We start from the raw sequence: 19,358 nt of genomic DNA, 5'->3' as shown, positions 1-19,358 counted from the left end.
AAACCAACATGAATATATTGATTTTAACAAACTTTAACAAACTTTTCTTGTAGGAACAGAAGAGTGCAATTGAATACATGTGGATACTACTTGAGGGTAGAGTATGATGTCTGCAGCAACACTGCATTAATTTATCACTGCCTTGTCAAAAGCAGCGTGCCATAGAATCACAGACTGGCTGAGGTTGGCAGAGATCTTTGGGGCCATCTGGCCCAATGTCTGCTCAAGCAGAGACTCCCAGAGAAGGATGCCCAGAACCACATCCAGACAGCTTTTGAAGATCTCTAGGAAGGGAGACATCACAATCTATGGGGCAACCTGTTCCAGCGGTTGGTCATTCTCAGAGAAAAGTCTTTTCTGACTGTCAAATGGAGCTTCCTGTGTTTCACTTTGTATGTCCATTGTTTCTTACCCCATCACTGGGCACCACTGAAATGAGACTGGCTGCATCCTCTTTACACTCTACCTTCAGACAATTTTCAATGTATTTAAAATCCCCTCTGAACCTCTTCTCCTCCAGGCTGAACAGTCCCAGCTTTTTCAGTTTTTGCTCACAGGAGAGAGAATCCAGCCCGTTGCTAGACTCTCTGCAGTAGCTCCATATATAGTAGCTCCATAACTTGAGCTTTTGCCTGCGCTCAGTTTCCTCACTTTTTGAGAAATAAAACCAAACGACTGTAAGCACTGACATTAGAAACCAGAGAATCATCCTTCTGGGGTCTGTAGGAGCAACAGTGCTATGAAATAATATAACCTCTAAATGAATTATCACATTCTCGTGCCTGTACGCTTGTAGGTACGTGACTATGCAATCACTTCAGCAACAATGAGCATTTTGTGGCTCAATATCAAACAGCCACTATAAAAATTCACCCCGCGAAGTCTCTTATTACAAAAATGGGAAGCCAAAAATAGCTTAAAGCCAGGAGAAAAGAAACCTGCAATTCCTCAGGCATTCTGAGCAATGGTATGAGTTGTAATTGAAAACTCCCTCATGAAATGTGACCTTGTTTGAATTAATTGGGTTTTGGAATTACTGCTCAATAGTTCAGTAAACGTGGAATTCTCTTACATTTACTCATTGCCAGGCAGAGTCCTACTGGCTGAGAACAGTGAAATTCACAAAAGTGCCATCTCTTCAGTAAGCCCTGGCTTAATAGCATGAATTAGCTGAGAGGGGGTGCATATACAACCGGTCAGAAAGATTTTTATAATGCTACATTTTTGAGAAAAATGAAATAAGTCATTGAAATTGAGTGTGCTGGTCACTTAGGGTGAGACTTCCCAACTGACTCTACTACTTCAATTCCTGCATATACACTATGTATAGAGTCTTCTTTTGAAGCTGCTTCCTGTTGTCTATAAAAGCAATATTCACTGAACAGATGTCCCACCTGGGAGATGGGCTTTCCTGAGAAGTGAGCTAGGGATGCAGTGTCTCTCTCAATTAAGGTGAAAGTGCTTTATGCTATATACAATACCACCATCAGGAGAAACTTAGTATATCCTCCACGTTTGGATATCCAGTAACCTGGTGCTGAGGATGTCCATCTGAATGGCCAGAGGAGTGTATTCCAGCTTACTCTCTGAAACTGCTCCTCTGACTGGAATTGCAACATGTGCTGTTTCACTACAGAAGATCCAAATTGGTAGCTCCAGTGTTATTCCAACTCAGCATTTCAGCATTCACAGCAAAAACAAACAATATCAACTGGAAGATTGGAGCAAACATTCAGAAATATTCTATAACATACAGAGTATGTTATATACACAGGACTATTTCCACATTTAGGACATGTAACAAAAATACAGTGACTTTCTCAGATGAAGTGGAAACAGAGTAGTTAGGATTTTCCACATCTCCTTGTTAGTCATGATTTCCTACAACAATCCAGTGTTCTACAAGGGTATGATAATTACTTTTCAGTACAATGGGTACTGCTAAGTGGGATAAAAGTGCCTTGTGGCACTGCTCCCAGCTAGCAGGCTCTGATTCTCAACAGGACTACATGGCTAGCACGCAGTTATGCACCAAGCTGGCAATACGGCTCTGGTCATAGAATTGCCAAGACTGGAAAAGACTTCCACAACCATCCAGCTGTCCACCCAACACCAGTATTTCCCCACTACACCATGTCCCTTGGTCCTACAGGTCATTTGTGTACCTCCCCACAGCACCCTACTGCACCAGCCACGCATTGCCAGTAAGAAGCCTTAAAGATGAGAGCACAGTGTATATACATGTCCATCCAAATATACCCACGCAGCAGGGAAGTGAGCTGGTACTGCCTGGAAAAGCGATTCAGATTTTCTGCACTCCTGAAAAGTGAAGCATGTCTTGCAAGAGCACTATGTAAGGCAGTAGTAGTTAGGATGGCTCCTGCACTCTGTGGCCTCCCATTCAGGAAATTAGATGTTGTCTGCAATGGAGGAATGAGGCAGCAGGCAGCAGCAGCTGGAGCTGTATTTTCTCAGCTGTACATCTGACAGCTGCGACTGGATTCAGTTCAGAGACTGAAAAGATACTCTGTCATTCAGGGCTTTTAACATGAAGTATTTTTTACCGAGTTCATTATCTCTTTACAAAATGAGACAGGATGGACAGAAATGCTCTAATCACAGAGAGATTTGATGAGCCTCTGCAGGGATCATGTGGTGCTCAGTTCAAGCTTCCAGCATGCTTCCAGCACTGTCTGCCCCACTGCACTGTCACTTGTCTGGTTCATTTACCCTGGGTGCAGCAGGTAGTGAGAGCCCTATGCCTTATCACACACTCTCCTTTGGAGTTCCATACACAGCTAAACTATGTGGGTCTGCACAAGGGTTACATACTCATCACTTGATACTACCAACGAACCATCTGGTTTTCTCTGGAAAGTTGTACGCACTTCAGAAGAGCTACTGGTAATTCTTTTTCTACCTATTAGCAACCTTTCTTAACAGAGCCCCCTAATAACATCCCACATAATATTCATTGTGCTTGCAACCCTTTTGCCTTCTGGAAGCTGTTCAAGCATCTAGGACAATTTTAAGAAAATGCATGCTGTAAATATAGATTCCATAAGTTTATAACTGAACTCATAGATCAAATGTTATTATTTTTATTTTAGATTTATGTTTTTAGTTACGTGAATTAATTTTTCGCTATGCCTGGGCGTTATGATTTGATTGCTTTACAACATCGATAAGAGGCAGCCATGACCTATATCACTAAAATTTCAAGGAATAATTAAATTGCACTGCCTGACAATTTGCTAAGAAATTGCTTTAGATTCTTCGCCAAGATGAGTCTGTAACATCAGAAGCTAAAAGGGAATTAATGCAATGTAATTTTCCTAAGAATTCAAAAGCTGAATTGGAATTGAAAGCCGATGCGAAACTTTGACCCTTTTGACATTTATTTGAATGAAGCTCGTATAAACATTAAATATCTGCCAATGCCATTTTCATATGCCATTTCAGGCAACTGCTTCTTTTACAGTTTTCAGAGAGGGGTGGAGAAGTAAGAGATTTTTTGAACTATAGTAATAGTAGGAAATGAAGCACCTTCCTCTGATGTGGAGAGGACTGAAGAAAGAAATATGGAAGAGTTTACCCCTAGGGTTTTATAAACAAGAACACATTTAGCAACTGAAAAATTTCAATTAATAGTGAGTCACATAATTCTTACTCTTCTTTTAGATCAGATAAATATTTCTAATTTAAATATTTATTCACCATAGAAGCTGAGGACAGTGGTGCAGAAATAACAATTTGAATACAGAACGACACTCAGAACTGTATACAGTTCATAGGCTTCAAAAGAATTTTGGCATGGGAATGCATCTCAAATCATCTTTAGTTTTGAGATCTTTTTTTTCTTTTTTTGTGTCAATATCACTTCACCACAACAAAGAAGAAAGATTAAATATTTGAGCAAGAAAATCCATCTGATAAGACATTCCCAAAATGAGACAAAGCTATGAGTGAAATGAAGGTTATAGATTTCAGTACCTCATTATTTAGCCAGTAGACTGCTAATCAATGCTAAACATTTTTCATAAGTACGAAAACTTCAGGATGAAAACATGTTTATTGCCTAATCTAGTTATTTTCCCAAACATATTCTATTATTCAGCTTTGTTACTCCTGAGAGAATAATTTCTTTTCAGCTGAGAATTTTAGGCTTATCTGGATATATATTCAAGACAGCTCAGGTGAAAACCAATTATCTTGGTAACCAAAACAATTCTAAACATATTCTGACTCAGTAACTGCAGTCAGATACCAAAATAAGTATTTAGTACTATCCTTTGCCATAGAAGGTTTCTTCATAAAATCATCACACATTACTATAAGACAGAGATGAAACATTAGTCTCTGGGGTAGCAGTAAAGTCTCCTTTTATATCATGATAGCATCTCTATTAAACAAGGGACAGAAACATCCCTAGAGGTATCACTGTAAGCCACAGCTCCTGATTTTATGCATAGTTATATAAAGAAACAAAAATGCTATGCTGAAGATAAAATAACATCTTATACTACTTCTGGAATACAAATTTCTGTTATTCAACCTTAATTTACTTCCTCCTAAATGATCTGTTATGCAACGTGTGTCAAACAAATATTTTCCCAAGTATTTCTCCATGATACATTTTGAGCTATGTTCTCACCTACCACAGATAAGCAGACTGCACTGCAATTTAAGAGCATGTTGCAAGACCAATATCATGTTTAGGAACTGCCACTAACATATTTGGAAACACAAAAGTGAATTTGAATCCCTTAGCAAAGAATATTCTAGTATTTGTTACAAATATTTTGGTCATTTTTCTTCTTTCTGTGCAAAAATTCACCTACTAGTACTAAATGCTGCTATTCCAAAATGAATACAGCTATCCGTTTTTACTAAGTAACAAATAAGACGAAATAAAGTTGCTACAAAAATATCAATGTTTCTAAATTTAACTTTAGCATTTGTTGTTTTATCGTTCATGAAGACATCGTGTTTATGTTTCAGTGTATTCATACAACTAGTTATGCCTTCTGTAAAGTATGGTAATTCCCTCTACGTCGGTTTGACCAAATATTTAAAATCTTGTATCTATTTTCTTTGGTACTACTTTTCTTTCGGTATTATAAGGACCCAATTATTTATCTCACTTATATTTGTTGATATATAACAATAAACAAATGATGTTTTTGTACGTACAATTCTATGTCTGTACTTGGAAAATAAATGAAATATAGGTCAAATTATGTCTGTGCTGAAATTCACCTCCATTGAATAATGCACATGGGAACCTGCACAGAGGGAGCTTATTCCAAGCTGCAGTCACAATAGCACAGTGTTAAAAAACTAAGAATACAGGTATCAGACAACATCACTACACACGTAAGTTATTTCCAGTGTCAAATATCCTCTTACAGAACAAGATTACATATTTTTACATGCAGGAGAGTGGAAGGGTCAGCGTAGATTTGCTTACCTGTGGTTGACCTGATAGTTGAGGTGATGTTGGAAGATGCCATCGCAGGTATACACTCATCATCTTGGGAATAGCCTGCCTGAATTGCACGCAAGTAACTGTGGCTTCTTGTTCGGAAACATCCAGGGAGGTCAAGGGCATCCATTGCCTGAGCTTCAACTTCACTAAACACTGATTCACACACCGATTCAAATTGCCCATTAACCTCTGCTTCACTCATCTGAATAAACAACAACAATGCATTTGATTTTTGACTTGCTTTTTTGTGATCATCACGGCCTCAACATCTCAAATGGACACCTGTACATTGATGAAGAACTGTTTTAGCAAATAGTTAAAATTTAGTAATCCCTTCTGATCACATTTACATTTTTTATAACTTATACCAGCTGCTTATATATGTATATAGTAAGCACATCACACATGCCATACAATTAATTTTACATTTAGTATCTTTTGGCTATTCAGAAAATTATAATACATGTTTTAATGGAAACCAACAAATCTAAGATCACAATGGGCTGACAGAAATTCATGTTTGTGGGTGTTGGACTAGATGATCTCTAGAGGTCATAGTATCATCATCATCATAGTATCATAGTATCATAGTATCGTGCGAGTTGGAAGGGACCTTAGAGATCATCGAGTCCAACTCCTGGGTTTCGAGCCCCCTGTGTAGTGAAGCGGCACTTCTACCCCTGCGCCACAGGGGGGATTCAAACCCGGGCCCTCCAGTGCCGCAAGCAGCAGCTTATACCACTGCGCCACTGGGGGCACACAGGTCCCATCCAACCTTTACAGTTCTGTGATTCTGTCAGCAATGGGGAACAGAACTTAGCTACAGTAATATTAGTTCTCAAAAAGTGAGGGTGGATTGCCTTATCAGCAAAGTTACACATCATGTGAACCTGCTGCACAGGTTTTCTTCCTCTCATTATGAATGGACATATCTCATACTTGAAGTTCAAGTTCAGAGAAATATTGCATCTACTTGTGCCCAAAGCACGTTAAATAAAATCTGTTCTTCAAAACAGGACGAAAAGTGGCCTGATAAGAAAGTAATGCTTGGACCAGCCTCATGTGAGAAGGGCCCTAAAATAAACTCATTTCTTAGTTACTTGCTAGCCATTTGACCACTGTGTAAAAATGAGATGCAGCCATGAATGATATCTTTCCTTCAGAATCATTATTTTAATTCTGACACTTCCATCAGAATGACTGTGGAGGAGCCCTGTATATCAGAGCACACCAGAAGTGCCATGGACACCACCTATCAACCTGGCTCTTGGGAAGGTTTTCACCTCACCCTCCAGATCCTCACAGGGCTTGGATAGGATCCAGCATGACCCAGCAGGTTGGGCATGACACAAAATTAAACACATTTAGGTAGCTTTCACGATTAGCAGGGTTTATGAAGGCTGCCCTTGATGTGGGAAGCTCTGTGTAGGAAACTGTGTATTGAGTCGTGGATATTACAGATAATTTTAAACAAGTTATGTAAAGTCAGTCCAGACCACCTCTAACTGTTTGTGAATAATTCCACATTTGTTCCAAAACCAGAGGAGAAGCTACACCCCAAACAGACATGCCTCCCGATGTGTCTTCCTGAAAATAAATTTTTTAAAAGGGAGTGCCAGAAATCAGAATCAGTATGAATATAAGGTAAAATTAGTGGCGTCACTAAACAGCACATCTAGTTCATATTACTTTTTCTATATGGGTGACAAGTGCATTTTTCATTATTACTGTTCCCAGCACATTATTCATTATGGAAACAGAGTCAGTGCAAATGTTTCAAATGCTTTAGGATTTTGATTAAGTAAATGGAAATTTCATACAGAACTTCTGATGATAATGAATCGCTGATATTTTAATTTCATGTAAGACATTTCGGCTACTAAATCTTTTCTGAAAGGAATTACATTACCCTTTGTAAGATTTGTTTCTAATAAAGTTAAGTAGTCTAATGCAATCTCAAAAAGATTGAAAAAAAAATCTTACACTGAAACATTTTGCATACATCACTGATCAGGATATTTATGGTAATGTGGCCCATAAAGGCAGTAAGTCCTAACCACTTCCTTCACTCTAAGGTCACTGACAGTGGAAAAATTAAGTTTTAAAATTTATATTACAAATGTAAGCTATGGAATCTGACATCTTATTTGACTGTATTCTTGGTAAAGAGTGACCAAAAAAAAGAACAAAAAAGAAAAAAAGATCTCATGAAAAAGGACATTAGAAATATCACAAATCACACAAACTGCTATTATGTAGATGGGACATCAAGGTGGTGTCATAGAAAAGGAACAGAAGGAGGCAAAGGTTCAAAACTTGTTATTTTAACACATTTACTTCATGTAGTACTTACTAAATGCTCTTATTACTAATCTGGAAACAGAGAGTATGTTTTTGGCACAAAAATATGTGGGTTATTGAAACTGAAAAAGAAAGAATCATATCCAGCAGGACTTGGTTAATTTGTCCAACTGAGCAGTCTAACTGCAAATTAAATCTGTTGTGGACATCTTGCCAGGTGATGTGTATTGGATTGGAACAAAGGATTTCAACCTCTACTGAAACCAGCTAGTTGTTACAGACAGCTCAGTGAACATCCCTATACACAGAAATGGTCAAAAAGGCAGAAGACGTTAACGTAGTTCTATATTATAGCATTATCTTCATGACAGACAATAGCACTTTGTTTTGAATGCAATTTCTTTTTTCTTTTTCTTTCTTGTATTCTGCACCCCCCCCCCCAAAAAAAAAAAAAAAAAAAAAAAAAGGTTTAAAAAACATAGAAAACAACCAAACCAGGGTAATGAAAAACAGGGTATGATAATGATGGGGACAGGTTCCACAAGGGAGCTATGAAAAAAAGGGTTTGGAGAATGACTGACTGTCAGTTTCTAATGCTGATGTGTGCTATACAAGATTATAGCTAGATTTATCTCACATAAATTAAGGAACATGACTGAAGGGCATTAGTCAGGCAGCTACCTCCCAGCGCCCTACAGTCATCAGAGACTGACAAGCACTTCCAGGGGGCTCTCAGCCCACTTAGGATGTGCACTGTCCTGGAAGAAACTCTTTCACTCCATTAACTTCAGAGGAAGATCTAGTTGTTGCCTCAGTAAAAAGCCTCAAGTAAGATGAGCTGAATCCAGGCCTGAATAGTCATGCAATACAAATTGAATGTGAATGAGTTCAAAAATTGCTTTAAAAGATATATATTTTCTTAACACAAGCATTATACATAATTAGCTACTATACCCTTAGGTGCACCATGAAATGCTCAAAGAAAAGTATGTATTTAAGAGGAGGGCAGGGTCCTACTCTCACGAAGCAGCACAGGGAAATTTCACAGCCAAAGAACATGAGGAACATTGGAAATTGTATGTAAAGTACTCTGTTAAACAGAATACGCACATACTTTATGAGGCTGTTTGTACTTCAGGCCTGATTCAGATCTCACTTCATCATGAGTTAGTACTAAATAACAAATCTAAAACCAGCAGGATGGAAAAATGTCACCTTTCAGAAGTTCCTGTACGTAGAATAATTGATGGGACTTATTCTTTGACCCAAGAAGAATGAAGGGATTGAATTAAAAGATGAATCACTGCTCCTTTGGAGCATAATTATTTTAATCAATATTTTAATCTGGCAACCTACATTTACTGAAATCAGGGTGGTATTTTCAGAGGATGAGTTTTGTAAGATTGTGCTTTTTATGTTGTCTGCATCTTCTTAAGTATTTAATAGACACTGAAACTGAAAATATCAGTACTTGGGTTTTTCTTCTGAAAAAATAAATGGAAAACATTGTTGTGTGTTATGGTGTCCCCTTTGCTTCTAGTACTGAATATTTTTGTTGAAATGATGAACAAGGGTAACATTCTTCAGAATCAAATTACTTTGACAGTCCATATCCTCAATTTGATATTAGGTCAAACGAACAAACAAACAAACAAACAAAAGACAACTACAACCATCCACTAGTAACAACTCTTACATCCGTGATTAACCTACAAGAAAAGTTACAACAAGAATTTCCCACCTGACTAACACAGCTGGCCTGACTGAGCGTGCTCACTGCTCTCATATAGCTCTGATTCCTTGAGCGAAACTTTGGGGAATTGTAGTTTGCAGAGGGATCCAGGTTGTGACCCCCAGGCACGTCACTTGCAGTTTGAAGGTAGCTCTGACTACAAAGGAAAGAGGAAGAAAAGAAAGGAAAGGATGTAAAACTACAGATGGAATCAATTAGGACACTAAAGACAGTATTTTGTATGTGACTCACAAATCCATTCCCCAGGGTCAAAAATCTCTTTCTGTAAAGCACCATAGATCTGCTGTAGTGAAACGCTTTAATAGAAGCAGAGAATCTGTCTGCAGTTCTGCTACCTGAAATTTTAAGTACCTTTGCTGTATTTAAACATCATCAATCCTCCTGACTATTAACACTGAACTTTATTCAAAGAGAACGTGCAGGTCATCAAAGCAAGAAACAAAGCTAAAGCATAATCCAAAGTAACAAAAAACCATCTCCTCATAGATAACAAATCTGTTATTTGTAGTCTGTTCTTCTCAAGTGTTGGGCATCAAGAGACCTTTAATCTTTTTACTGAAGATCAAGATATCTTGTGTTCAGTAAAAGATTAGTAAAGTACATGGAGCACTCGCATAAAGCTCTTGAAATGCTGTTTTTGCAACACATCTCCCCGTTTAGAGGACCGGGACCCTAACACCATACTGAGCACTTTCAATATGCTTTCACTACAAGGCTATGCCAGTCTTTATGTTATACATCATATATATTGATTAGCTATCATTCCATGAATGTAAAAGAAGCAGAAGAGAAGAAATGTACTTTGCTTTGAACATAGAATTAAAAAAAAAAAACCCTGAATGTTAAGATCAATGTTTACCAGAGTTATCAGGACCCCTAAAAAGCCCATATTTTAAGAGTCATATGTCACTTCTCTCTAAACAGCAGTGCACAAATTAAAGAATATTTCAGAAAATCTGGGTTTTCATGTAGTAAATAGGCAGCGCGTATAGCTATTCCTTAAAGGTAGTTTTAACAAAAACACAGTTTCTGTGAAAAATAATGGATCTGTGCCAGTGAAACATCTACCAGTACTGGCAATGCACTTTGAGTCACTCAGTGTAGCAGTGGCTGTGATATGTGTCAGGGTTATTGGGAATTTCCTCATGGAAGGGGAAGATTCTGCTCTGGAAGGAAAAATGAGAAAGTCACAGGTTCCACTCCAGGTGCAAACTAAGGTATAAACCATGACATGACTTCTTATGCTTATGAAACTTCAAGCATGACCATAGGCCAGTGCTTGAGGAAGGACTCATCAGACTTCCTTGAGAAGTGGGCCCAGACTTGAGTAATCCATGAAGAACAGTCAGGGGGGAAACTCGGGCCCTTAGTCATGACTTTGACTAAAGCAGCAAGTAGTGCTGAGCCCTAGCTCCCTGTGTGGCCATTTCCTTTGATGTCAGATGTGAGATGACTCAATGTCTCTCACATCACCAGCTGCAAGAGCAGATGGGATTTACAGACCTCCTGACCTTACTCTTGGGAGATCTATTCTCAAGCACTTCCATGCGTTATTCCTGCCTTGTTCATCTCAGGCTTAGCACAGACAGCTTTGCTCAGTGCAGTTCCTCAGTGCAGTTCCTCAGTGCAGCTATCTGCTTCTCTAAGATGGGCTGCCTATTTCTTCTACAAAGAAAGAGAAAATGTCATTTTATTTATTTACTTAAATCTTCAGGCGAGGCAGGCTTTATTTTCTGAACTCTTAAAACATTTCCCTGGAAGCTATGCAGTTTTTTACTTCCTGCTTCTGCGTGCTGCCTTTCATAGAATATCTCCTTAACCACAAGACAGAGGTAAACCATGTAGAAACTACGCTATATCTGTTGAATCAAAATGAGAATGTATGAGACTGATGCAGGCACCTGAACATCAGCTAATTAAATCATTGCTGTCAAAATGATGTGCAGATTAACATAGGTCACTGATAGCGGTTCTGATTTGGTTTTAGATTATGAAAACAGGAACTGTAATCACTTTTTTTTGTTCCCATAGGTGTGAAGACTGTAACAGAAGGCTGTAACAGATTAGGCAAAGTGATATAGAGCCTACCTATCTATATTGAATTGCTGGATGTAACAAAACCTTTTAATTTAGTATTTCTCAGAACAGTTTGATAAGTCACTTCTGGACCATCTGCTTGTCATCAGGTGGTAAAATCTTGGATTCCGTGTTCAGAAGCAGTTTGTGAACGAAAGGGGTATTTGAGGTTTTTTTGTTAAAACAAGGGCAAAATAAACAAAAGAAAGAGGCAAAATAATTAAAGTGTGAATGAATAATTATTTTAAAAACATGAATTAAACTGGCTCCTAATAACTGTCTCCTTTGCTAAGTAATGTAGATGAAACACATTATTTCATTGTGGAGATACAGGTTCCTCGTGAAGTATTACTATCATTAAATACAATTGACAATGTTTACAACAATAATTTGTGAGAAGAATAAGCCCCATATGCCATGGTACTGCTAAGCAGCTGAGTTTTGATTTATGAGTTTGGACATTACATGGTAGTTAAATAATTTTCATTTATCAGAGGAGAGCAATTTATTCATAGGGCTGTAACAAAAATAAAAGAAGTGTTACATACATTAGGCTGTAAAAGCAATTTCACATTCCTTCAGTTAATACTTTGAACTCCTTTCTGATAAAAAGAAATGATTAATTTTCATTTTTAAGATATACATTCAAATTAATCCTCTAGGATAAATGTCTCAATGCATAGTAAAAATGACAGTTGTGTTACAAACATGACACAGAACCAAAATGCTTTAAACTCAAAAGTTACATAGATATATTTCTTTCAAATATCATTATTCATTGCTCAAGAAACTTTTATGCTTGCCAATAATGCTATAAAAGCATGCCGCATGTGACACTGGTAAAAGCTGGCTTTTTAATGGCAGCCACTCTGTTTATAAACTCAGCAACATATGTCTTGACCTTCATTTCCAAAATACCACAGCTCAATCAACTTCGATAAAAGAAAATGATTTTCTTTTATGCTCTGCAGTAGATGGTGTTATCAGCTACTTGCTGATGAAGACAAGCACAGACACATGAAATGGTTTGACAGTTCATCTCCAGGACCACAAATCAAATGCGCACAATAACATCAAACAGGTGACTGCAAAGTTTGGTGCTATGGAACAAGAGGAAGAGGAAGGGACTAAAAGCAAAAATTAAATTGGTATGTCAGTCCCACTTGCTTTTTGGAACAGACAAGTCTTAGGAATGGATTTCCCTTTAAAAGCTTGCTTTTTCTTTTCTTTGCCCTCAAGGGTTGCCTTCCCTCTTCCATTGGCTTCAGAGAAAGTCCTCAGAAGCAAGGAGGAAATCTTTTTTGAGACATCTCTTAGCTGAAAGCGAGGTTTAAAGCCTCTACAAACTTTTGGGTATAAGGCAGTCCCATGTGCTGATGCTGCAGCTCCTGACAAAAGGAAAGCTTTAGGAGTCCCAATGAAGACAGCCAAATCTGCAACAAGTCTTTCAGTACTAGGCAGATTGTATGAGTGTTTTCAGGGAAGAGAAAGTACTGTATTGTAAACACATAAAGTCAACTATAGCATGGCATGCTTATCCTAAATAGTATACCTGATAGTCTATCTGATAATACATCTCACATATATCACCCTGACATAGAGTGAATGAGGAAGAAGTTAGATTGCACATTCCAACAGAAAAAAAAAAATATATATATATAAAAAAAAAAAAAAGTGGATGAAGAATAAGGGAAGAGACAACAGTCCAAAAAAGAGTACTTAGAAGTTTTTAGAAGTCTTGCATTACAGCCTCCCTCTTCTTGCTTTTCTCTAGCTTGCAAAGCCTCAGGCCTCCACATCCAGACCTCATATGTCCTGCAGCTCCTATCCAAAAGCTGCATTTTCCTCCAACCCCTGAGTTCACATATACGAAAAACTACACATCCAGCTTTCCTTTCTTCTTGGCCAACCCAAATCCTACTCCTCCCTGCTCCCTAGACCCCTCTTAATTCCCAGCCCACAGTTTTGTTGAAGAGCTTTCAAAACATCATCATCACAGAAGCCAGTAATATCTGTTAGTTCAGATCTAAAAGCAACAAGGTACAATGAAAAAGAAAAAAGAAAGATTTTTTGACTTTCAGAAAACACATTTTCTTCTGTTTTCCCAACTCTTGTAGCCATCTTTAAAATGACTATGAAAAGTAAAGATGTAGGAAGATATTTAAGTTTACTTATTGTTATCAAAAAGCACTAGATGATATTCAGATTAGATGGAAGAGCACATCTACATCCCCTTATCTATTTTTACCCACTTATCCTATTGTAACTAAGACTTGAAAAACTAAAGAGCTATTCAGAACATGCTTTAATAAACGGAACAGTCATATAAGCTAATGCAGTAACTGCAGTAAAGCATTAACTAACGGTAAGGGGAGGAATCTTATTTCCTCATCCTTAGCCATCTATTATTTAGCCATTTATTTCCTCTGTTAACAGCATTTTTAAGAGGAGTAAAATGTTCAAGTTATTTTAACACTAAATAACTTCCTTTGTTCTTTTTCCTGAATTCCACTGTTTTGCCTAGATTTTTTAAAGAAGTCAATTGACTGCACAGTGCCTGAAGCAGCCAAAAACTTCAGCATGATGTGCTGGCTGATTCGTGGTGTTCTTGCTGTGGTCTTTACTACAGCCCTTTGCACCACTCACTTGGTTTGTCACTTGTGCAGCACTGCGTTAATGCTTTGTCATCACCGAGCTCAGATGCTGATGTGACTCTTTTTTTCCCATAGCCTGTGTCACTGCTCTACAACTAGCACTTCTGCAAACCGGACTTATAGCATGCAGTACCCTACAGTGACTTATATAACAACTGGATGTTCTGCTGATGGGATGTCTTTTGGCCATTCAATTAAAAGATGTCTAATAAGCATGATAATAAAACAGCATCGTTTTACTTTTAGGTCACCCTGAAAGTCCAGATTGAGTAACTGACTTGGTCTTATAATTTATGGCTATGCCATAGTCCAAATAAAACAAACAAGTCCTGTAATGTCTCCCAGCAAAATCATATTGATGGCAGCAGTATCTGACATGAAAAATAACACGATATATGCAACCTGGGAAAGGGTTCTTGGTCATATTTTTTTCTTGTGCTTATTTACCTGAATATTATTTAGTAATGGATGATTTATATCATGTACTTTGTCTCAAAACCACTATCTTAGTTTAAAAAACATGAATATGATGCCAACAACACAGCAAATGTGATAAATCTGTCAAGTTTATTCCTACCTACTCACATACTGTCCAGATAATGACCATCCCCCAGAATGTTCACCTTCCAGTGCACCCAGGGTCAAGGAGATATCAAAAGTGAATTAATGTCTACACTGGCCCTTAAAAGTTGCAGTAACAAAGTCACCTTCTGATTCTGAAAGGGCCTATCAAGTTTATTAAGACAGCATCAGATATAAAGAAAGTCCATTTTCCATCAAATTAACTTTTGGAATTGTAATATTCTAAACACTCACGTTTTTATTTGCATGATCATGCCTGCATTTGTCAGAAAATCTAAGAATGAATGGGAACATTAAAAAAGGTACAATCACCTCTGTTTAAATCAGCACATGCAATTCAGAAGTATCATTCTGGGACAAAAAGAATTTGTAGAATTCAGCTCGGGCACCTAAAAGGCAGGTACATTAGGGTTAGCAAAGTAGCGTAAGTTATCAAAAGCTATTTTATTGAGTGATTTGCATTTCAATGGATATTCATTCCTCTATCTGTATCTATCTTAACTATGTCTCAGTAGGTATGTGAAATAACTCATCGAACAGAATCTAATGATTAAGCTTAGCTAGCAGCACCATTGTACAGCAGCTGCGAGTCACACTGCGTCTCTGTGGATCCCTGCTGAAATCAATAGAGCTCTGCATAGGGGCACAGATGTGCCTGCCTGCAGTGCAACGGAGAACTCTGAGCACAGGCATTAAGTCTGATTCTCCCTTTGGAATAATGCACTTATTCCAGTTCTTTGAAAAACTGAAAGTACACATAAATTTGGAGAATTTATTTGCAGTGAAGAATTTCTTTTCTAATATTTGTCAGATTGGATTTTCTCTTTGACCAGTGATAGACACTAGTATTTGGGCCAAAATAAATTTTTAAGAGGCCTACTCATTTCGTCATTGACATATAGCCTTTCTTAAAAAAGGTGTCTGAAAGATATCAAAGAGTTTAGGTTAGATATTAGATGGAAGTTTTTCACTCAGAGGGTGGTGACGCACTGGAACAGGTTGCCCAAGGAGGTTGCGGATGCCCCATCCCTGGAGGCACTAAAGGCCAGGTTGGATGTGGCTCTGGGCAGCCTGGTCTGGTGGCTGGTGATCCTGCACATAGCAAGGGGGGTTGAAACTGGATGATCAGTGTGATCCTTTTCAACCCAGGCCATTCTATGATTCTATGATTTAATTTATTACAAGAATATGTTAGGAAAGAGTTGGGGATTGCCCTGATGAATCACTGGAAGGAGAAAACCTTTCCTGCCAGTAAGGAGTTACAGATTTAATACCATACAAACTGGAACATAAGAGAAAACAATCTAGAACAGTTAAACAGTCTAACAGTTTGATCAGTCTCCGCAAAAGTACAGAATGTGCTGGCTCAAACAAGCCTGTTCTCTAAAACTTGCAGAATGTGGATATAATAAAAAGGGTCTCACATGGGAAATCTGAACTGAAAGCTATTGTTTGTAAGAGGTGACAGATGTGCACATATACTTAATCATAAAAGTCTTGTCCCAGCATCCTACGCTGAGCTTACCCCAGAGATTACACAGCAAACTGGTCAAAAACAAATAAACTCAGACAGATATTACAGCATTTACAGTACCACTATCAGCAGCTTAATTTAAACATGCACTTAAGTCCACTGAAGCCAACAGGTATTAAGCAACGAAGTGACTTACTCATACTGAATTTGTTGACATCGCGAGACTATGGGAAAAAAAAATCTATGCAAAACATGCAGTAGAACTGGAAGAAATAAAAATACATGCAATCTGTGCTAACCAAAAACACTTTATTTTTCAGGTCCTTGCCTGAGGTATAGGAGTGTTTCTATACACATACTTCAGAGTTTCATTCTTTTTTAAGCTAAACAAATGAGAAAAGCTGCTCTTGATTCAGTTTTTCAAATGAAATATAGAAGCAACATATTCACTGAAATCAGGAATTATTAAAAACAAAAAACAAAAACACAAAAACCAAAACACACAAACAAACAAAAACAAGACTGAAATAAATTTTCTCTTGGGTCTAAGTATTTGCTTGTAAGACTGAGTGCCCTAAACCTCACCATAGTTTCACCACAATCTATCACATAATTGCATCTTTATGACAAAAGCCTCATTTATTCCTGTGAAGACTCTGCACTTTGTTCAGACCTTCAGAATTCCCTTTCTGTCCGTAACCCAGGGTAATAGGTTTCAGCCCTACAACATATAAGCTTGTATATAATACAATAAGGCAAGTGATCTGGTTCAATTACTCCCAGGATTTCAGAAAGACACTTCTGAAAGGCAGCTTTGCTACTTCTAAGAGAGCAAGGAGTCTTACACTGCTTAACAGAATTTCCTATTATTCTGCTGAGGAAGAAAGGATAGGGACCTTCTTCTGACCCCATAAAAGTTGCCTCCTAGGAAGACAGATGACTAGTTGCCCTTCATCAGCATTCCTTCTTAACCCTGTGGACCAATCTAACCCAGATCTTATTGACTGTAGCAGAGAACACTATCACTGTGCCAGTGGCCCACTGATTGCATTATTAGTTGATAAGGCTTTGTAATTAGGCCTCAAACCCTCCTCAGTAAATCTCCAATTTCACCCCTCAGAGACTCTGAGTAGATGCTAGCACACTACAGGGCCTCAGAAAGCTGCTAATGAAGTGTGTAATGAGGCTTTTTGGAGTCAGAAGATTGAGGAAAAACACAAGAAGAAAAACACAAGAAGACTGAGGGAAAGCAGATGATTGAGGAAAAAAAAAGATAAATAAAAAACATATAAAAGGTGAGGATTACTTGTTCTGTGACTTTTCCCACCTCTTCTATTCAAAACATTTATCAGGAACAGTTTCTAAACCATTCCTACTTTAAAACACGTAAGATTTAAAAGCAAATTGAAGTTTACTCTTAAAAATTAGAACAAGAAAGGCTTGCCTCAGTAGTTTGCCATTGTAAATAGCATAGAAATACGACACATTTCTCTAGCAAGGAAGCTGTGTTTAAATTCTCAAATGTGAAGTTCTTTGCAGCATCCCCATTCCTCTTCTTTTGTTTTCAGTTCCTCATGTTATAAGCATGCTATGGTTACCATAAATGATTAGAGGTGGAAAGACTATATTTTTAAATGGAGATTGCCCATTCTCTTACAGGATCTTTTGGTATTCCATGCTTCCTGCTGAGCCAAGTGCTCCGGCAGATTAGTCTTATCACATCTCGTTCTGGTTCAACCCCCCTTTATGTGTACTTGAGCAAGAAAAATGGTGCCAAAATGGAGTCTGTAGAACAGAACATGGGCACATGCCTTGAGTCACAGTTCAGGTATTTGAGTCAACAAAAATCAGTATGAGCACGAAGAGATGAAATCTGTCCATCCAAAAAAGTGTAAGGGCAGTGAAAAAATATTGTTAACACAAATCATTGCTTTAATTTAGTGTAACCTTAAGTCTAGAAAACATTTGTGGGAAAACAGTTGCAGGTCTAATTCAGGCACATCAGCTGAAACTGCTAAATAAAATAGTTGTATATTGAGAAATCAGACTGGAAAGAAAGCGGCTGAAATGTAGACATGCACAGTGTTCCTCAAGTGTGCTGTGGATTTAATAAGACCCAACAATGCTGCTTTTCTCCATAAACAAGATTTCACAATAAACAAGTACTTCATGAAGCACTTCAATAAGGGGCCACAACATTGCAGAGAATAGAGGGAGAACATAGCCAAGAGAAAAAAAAAAAAAAGGAGCATTGCTAATCTACCGTGTCAATCTACCAAATAATTATTGCCATGGCAGATTTCCTTCCTCACCAAAACACTACAATTGTGCAGTAGCTATCCACGTGGATACTTGTAGCACTTATTTACATACCTCTCTGTCTGCTCACCCATTGACTTAATCTATCTGGACTACCAGCTACCATGGTAAAGTATGCCAATAGAGGATCAAGAAACAAAAGTACACATTGCTGTCATTGTTTTTATTTCATCGTTGCTTAATCTATTTTATCTTTATGCATGTGGTTTCTAGTTTCCCATGAGTCAGAGCATAATGGAAAGCTTCAGCACAGCACGATTATTCATTTGTGTAAGTGATACCAGTATGATCTTCAAATGGAGCATGTTAACTTTGGGCTGAGTGCTATCATTATTTGACTAAATGGATAGGCAGCTTTCAGTCCTTCACAGCACTTCGAAAAGGAGATACTGAAAACAGAACCAACTACTTCTAGAGGGTTACCCTGTTCGTTTACATAATCGGTATATTAAGTCATCTTTTCCTGTATATGAGAAGCATCAAATGACTAAAATGTTGTCTTCAGTCACAGAATTTTCCATCACATAGCCCAAAACTTTTGTTTTCAGCTCTCCTTTCCAGATCGCAGCGTTTCTGATACTTCTGATACTCAACTTTGCTTTTGTCACACACACAGAAAAATGCCATTGACTAGGTTACAAATTGTGTGGGGCAATCTCTCCTACAAGGTTCCATGAATCTTGTTCAGGATTGATGTTCCCTTTGTTTCAA

The 19,358-nt window shown here is 37.9% G+C and overlaps 1 protein-coding gene across 27 annotated transcripts in view; it reads right to left on the bottom strand.

The window, feature by feature from the left end:
- DLGAP2 (DLG associated protein 2) overlaps positions 1 to 19,358 on the bottom strand; it is a 448,809-nt gene that overhangs the window by 43,633 nt on the left and 385,818 nt on the right. For all 27 annotated transcript variants that reach the window (XM_072333743.1, XM_072333749.1, XM_072333745.1 and 24 more), the window contains 2 exons: positions 9,531 to 9,678; positions 5,471 to 5,690 (listed from right to left, as the gene is read on the bottom strand). In XM_072333743.1, the coding sequence (XP_072189844.1) occupies positions 5,471 to 5,690; positions 9,531 to 9,678 (368 nt within the window). The remainder of the gene's footprint in view (positions 1 to 5,470; positions 5,691 to 9,530; positions 9,679 to 19,358) is intronic.

Source organism: Excalfactoria chinensis, chromosome 3 (genome assembly GCF_039878825.1).
Source record: "Excalfactoria chinensis isolate bCotChi1 chromosome 3, bCotChi1.hap2, whole genome shotgun sequence".
In the NCBI taxonomy this organism is placed as follows: domain Eukaryota; kingdom Metazoa; phylum Chordata; class Aves; order Galliformes; family Phasianidae; genus Excalfactoria; species Excalfactoria chinensis.
Note: the sequence above shows the minus strand (reverse complement) of the source record. Positions and strands in the feature narration are given on the sequence as shown.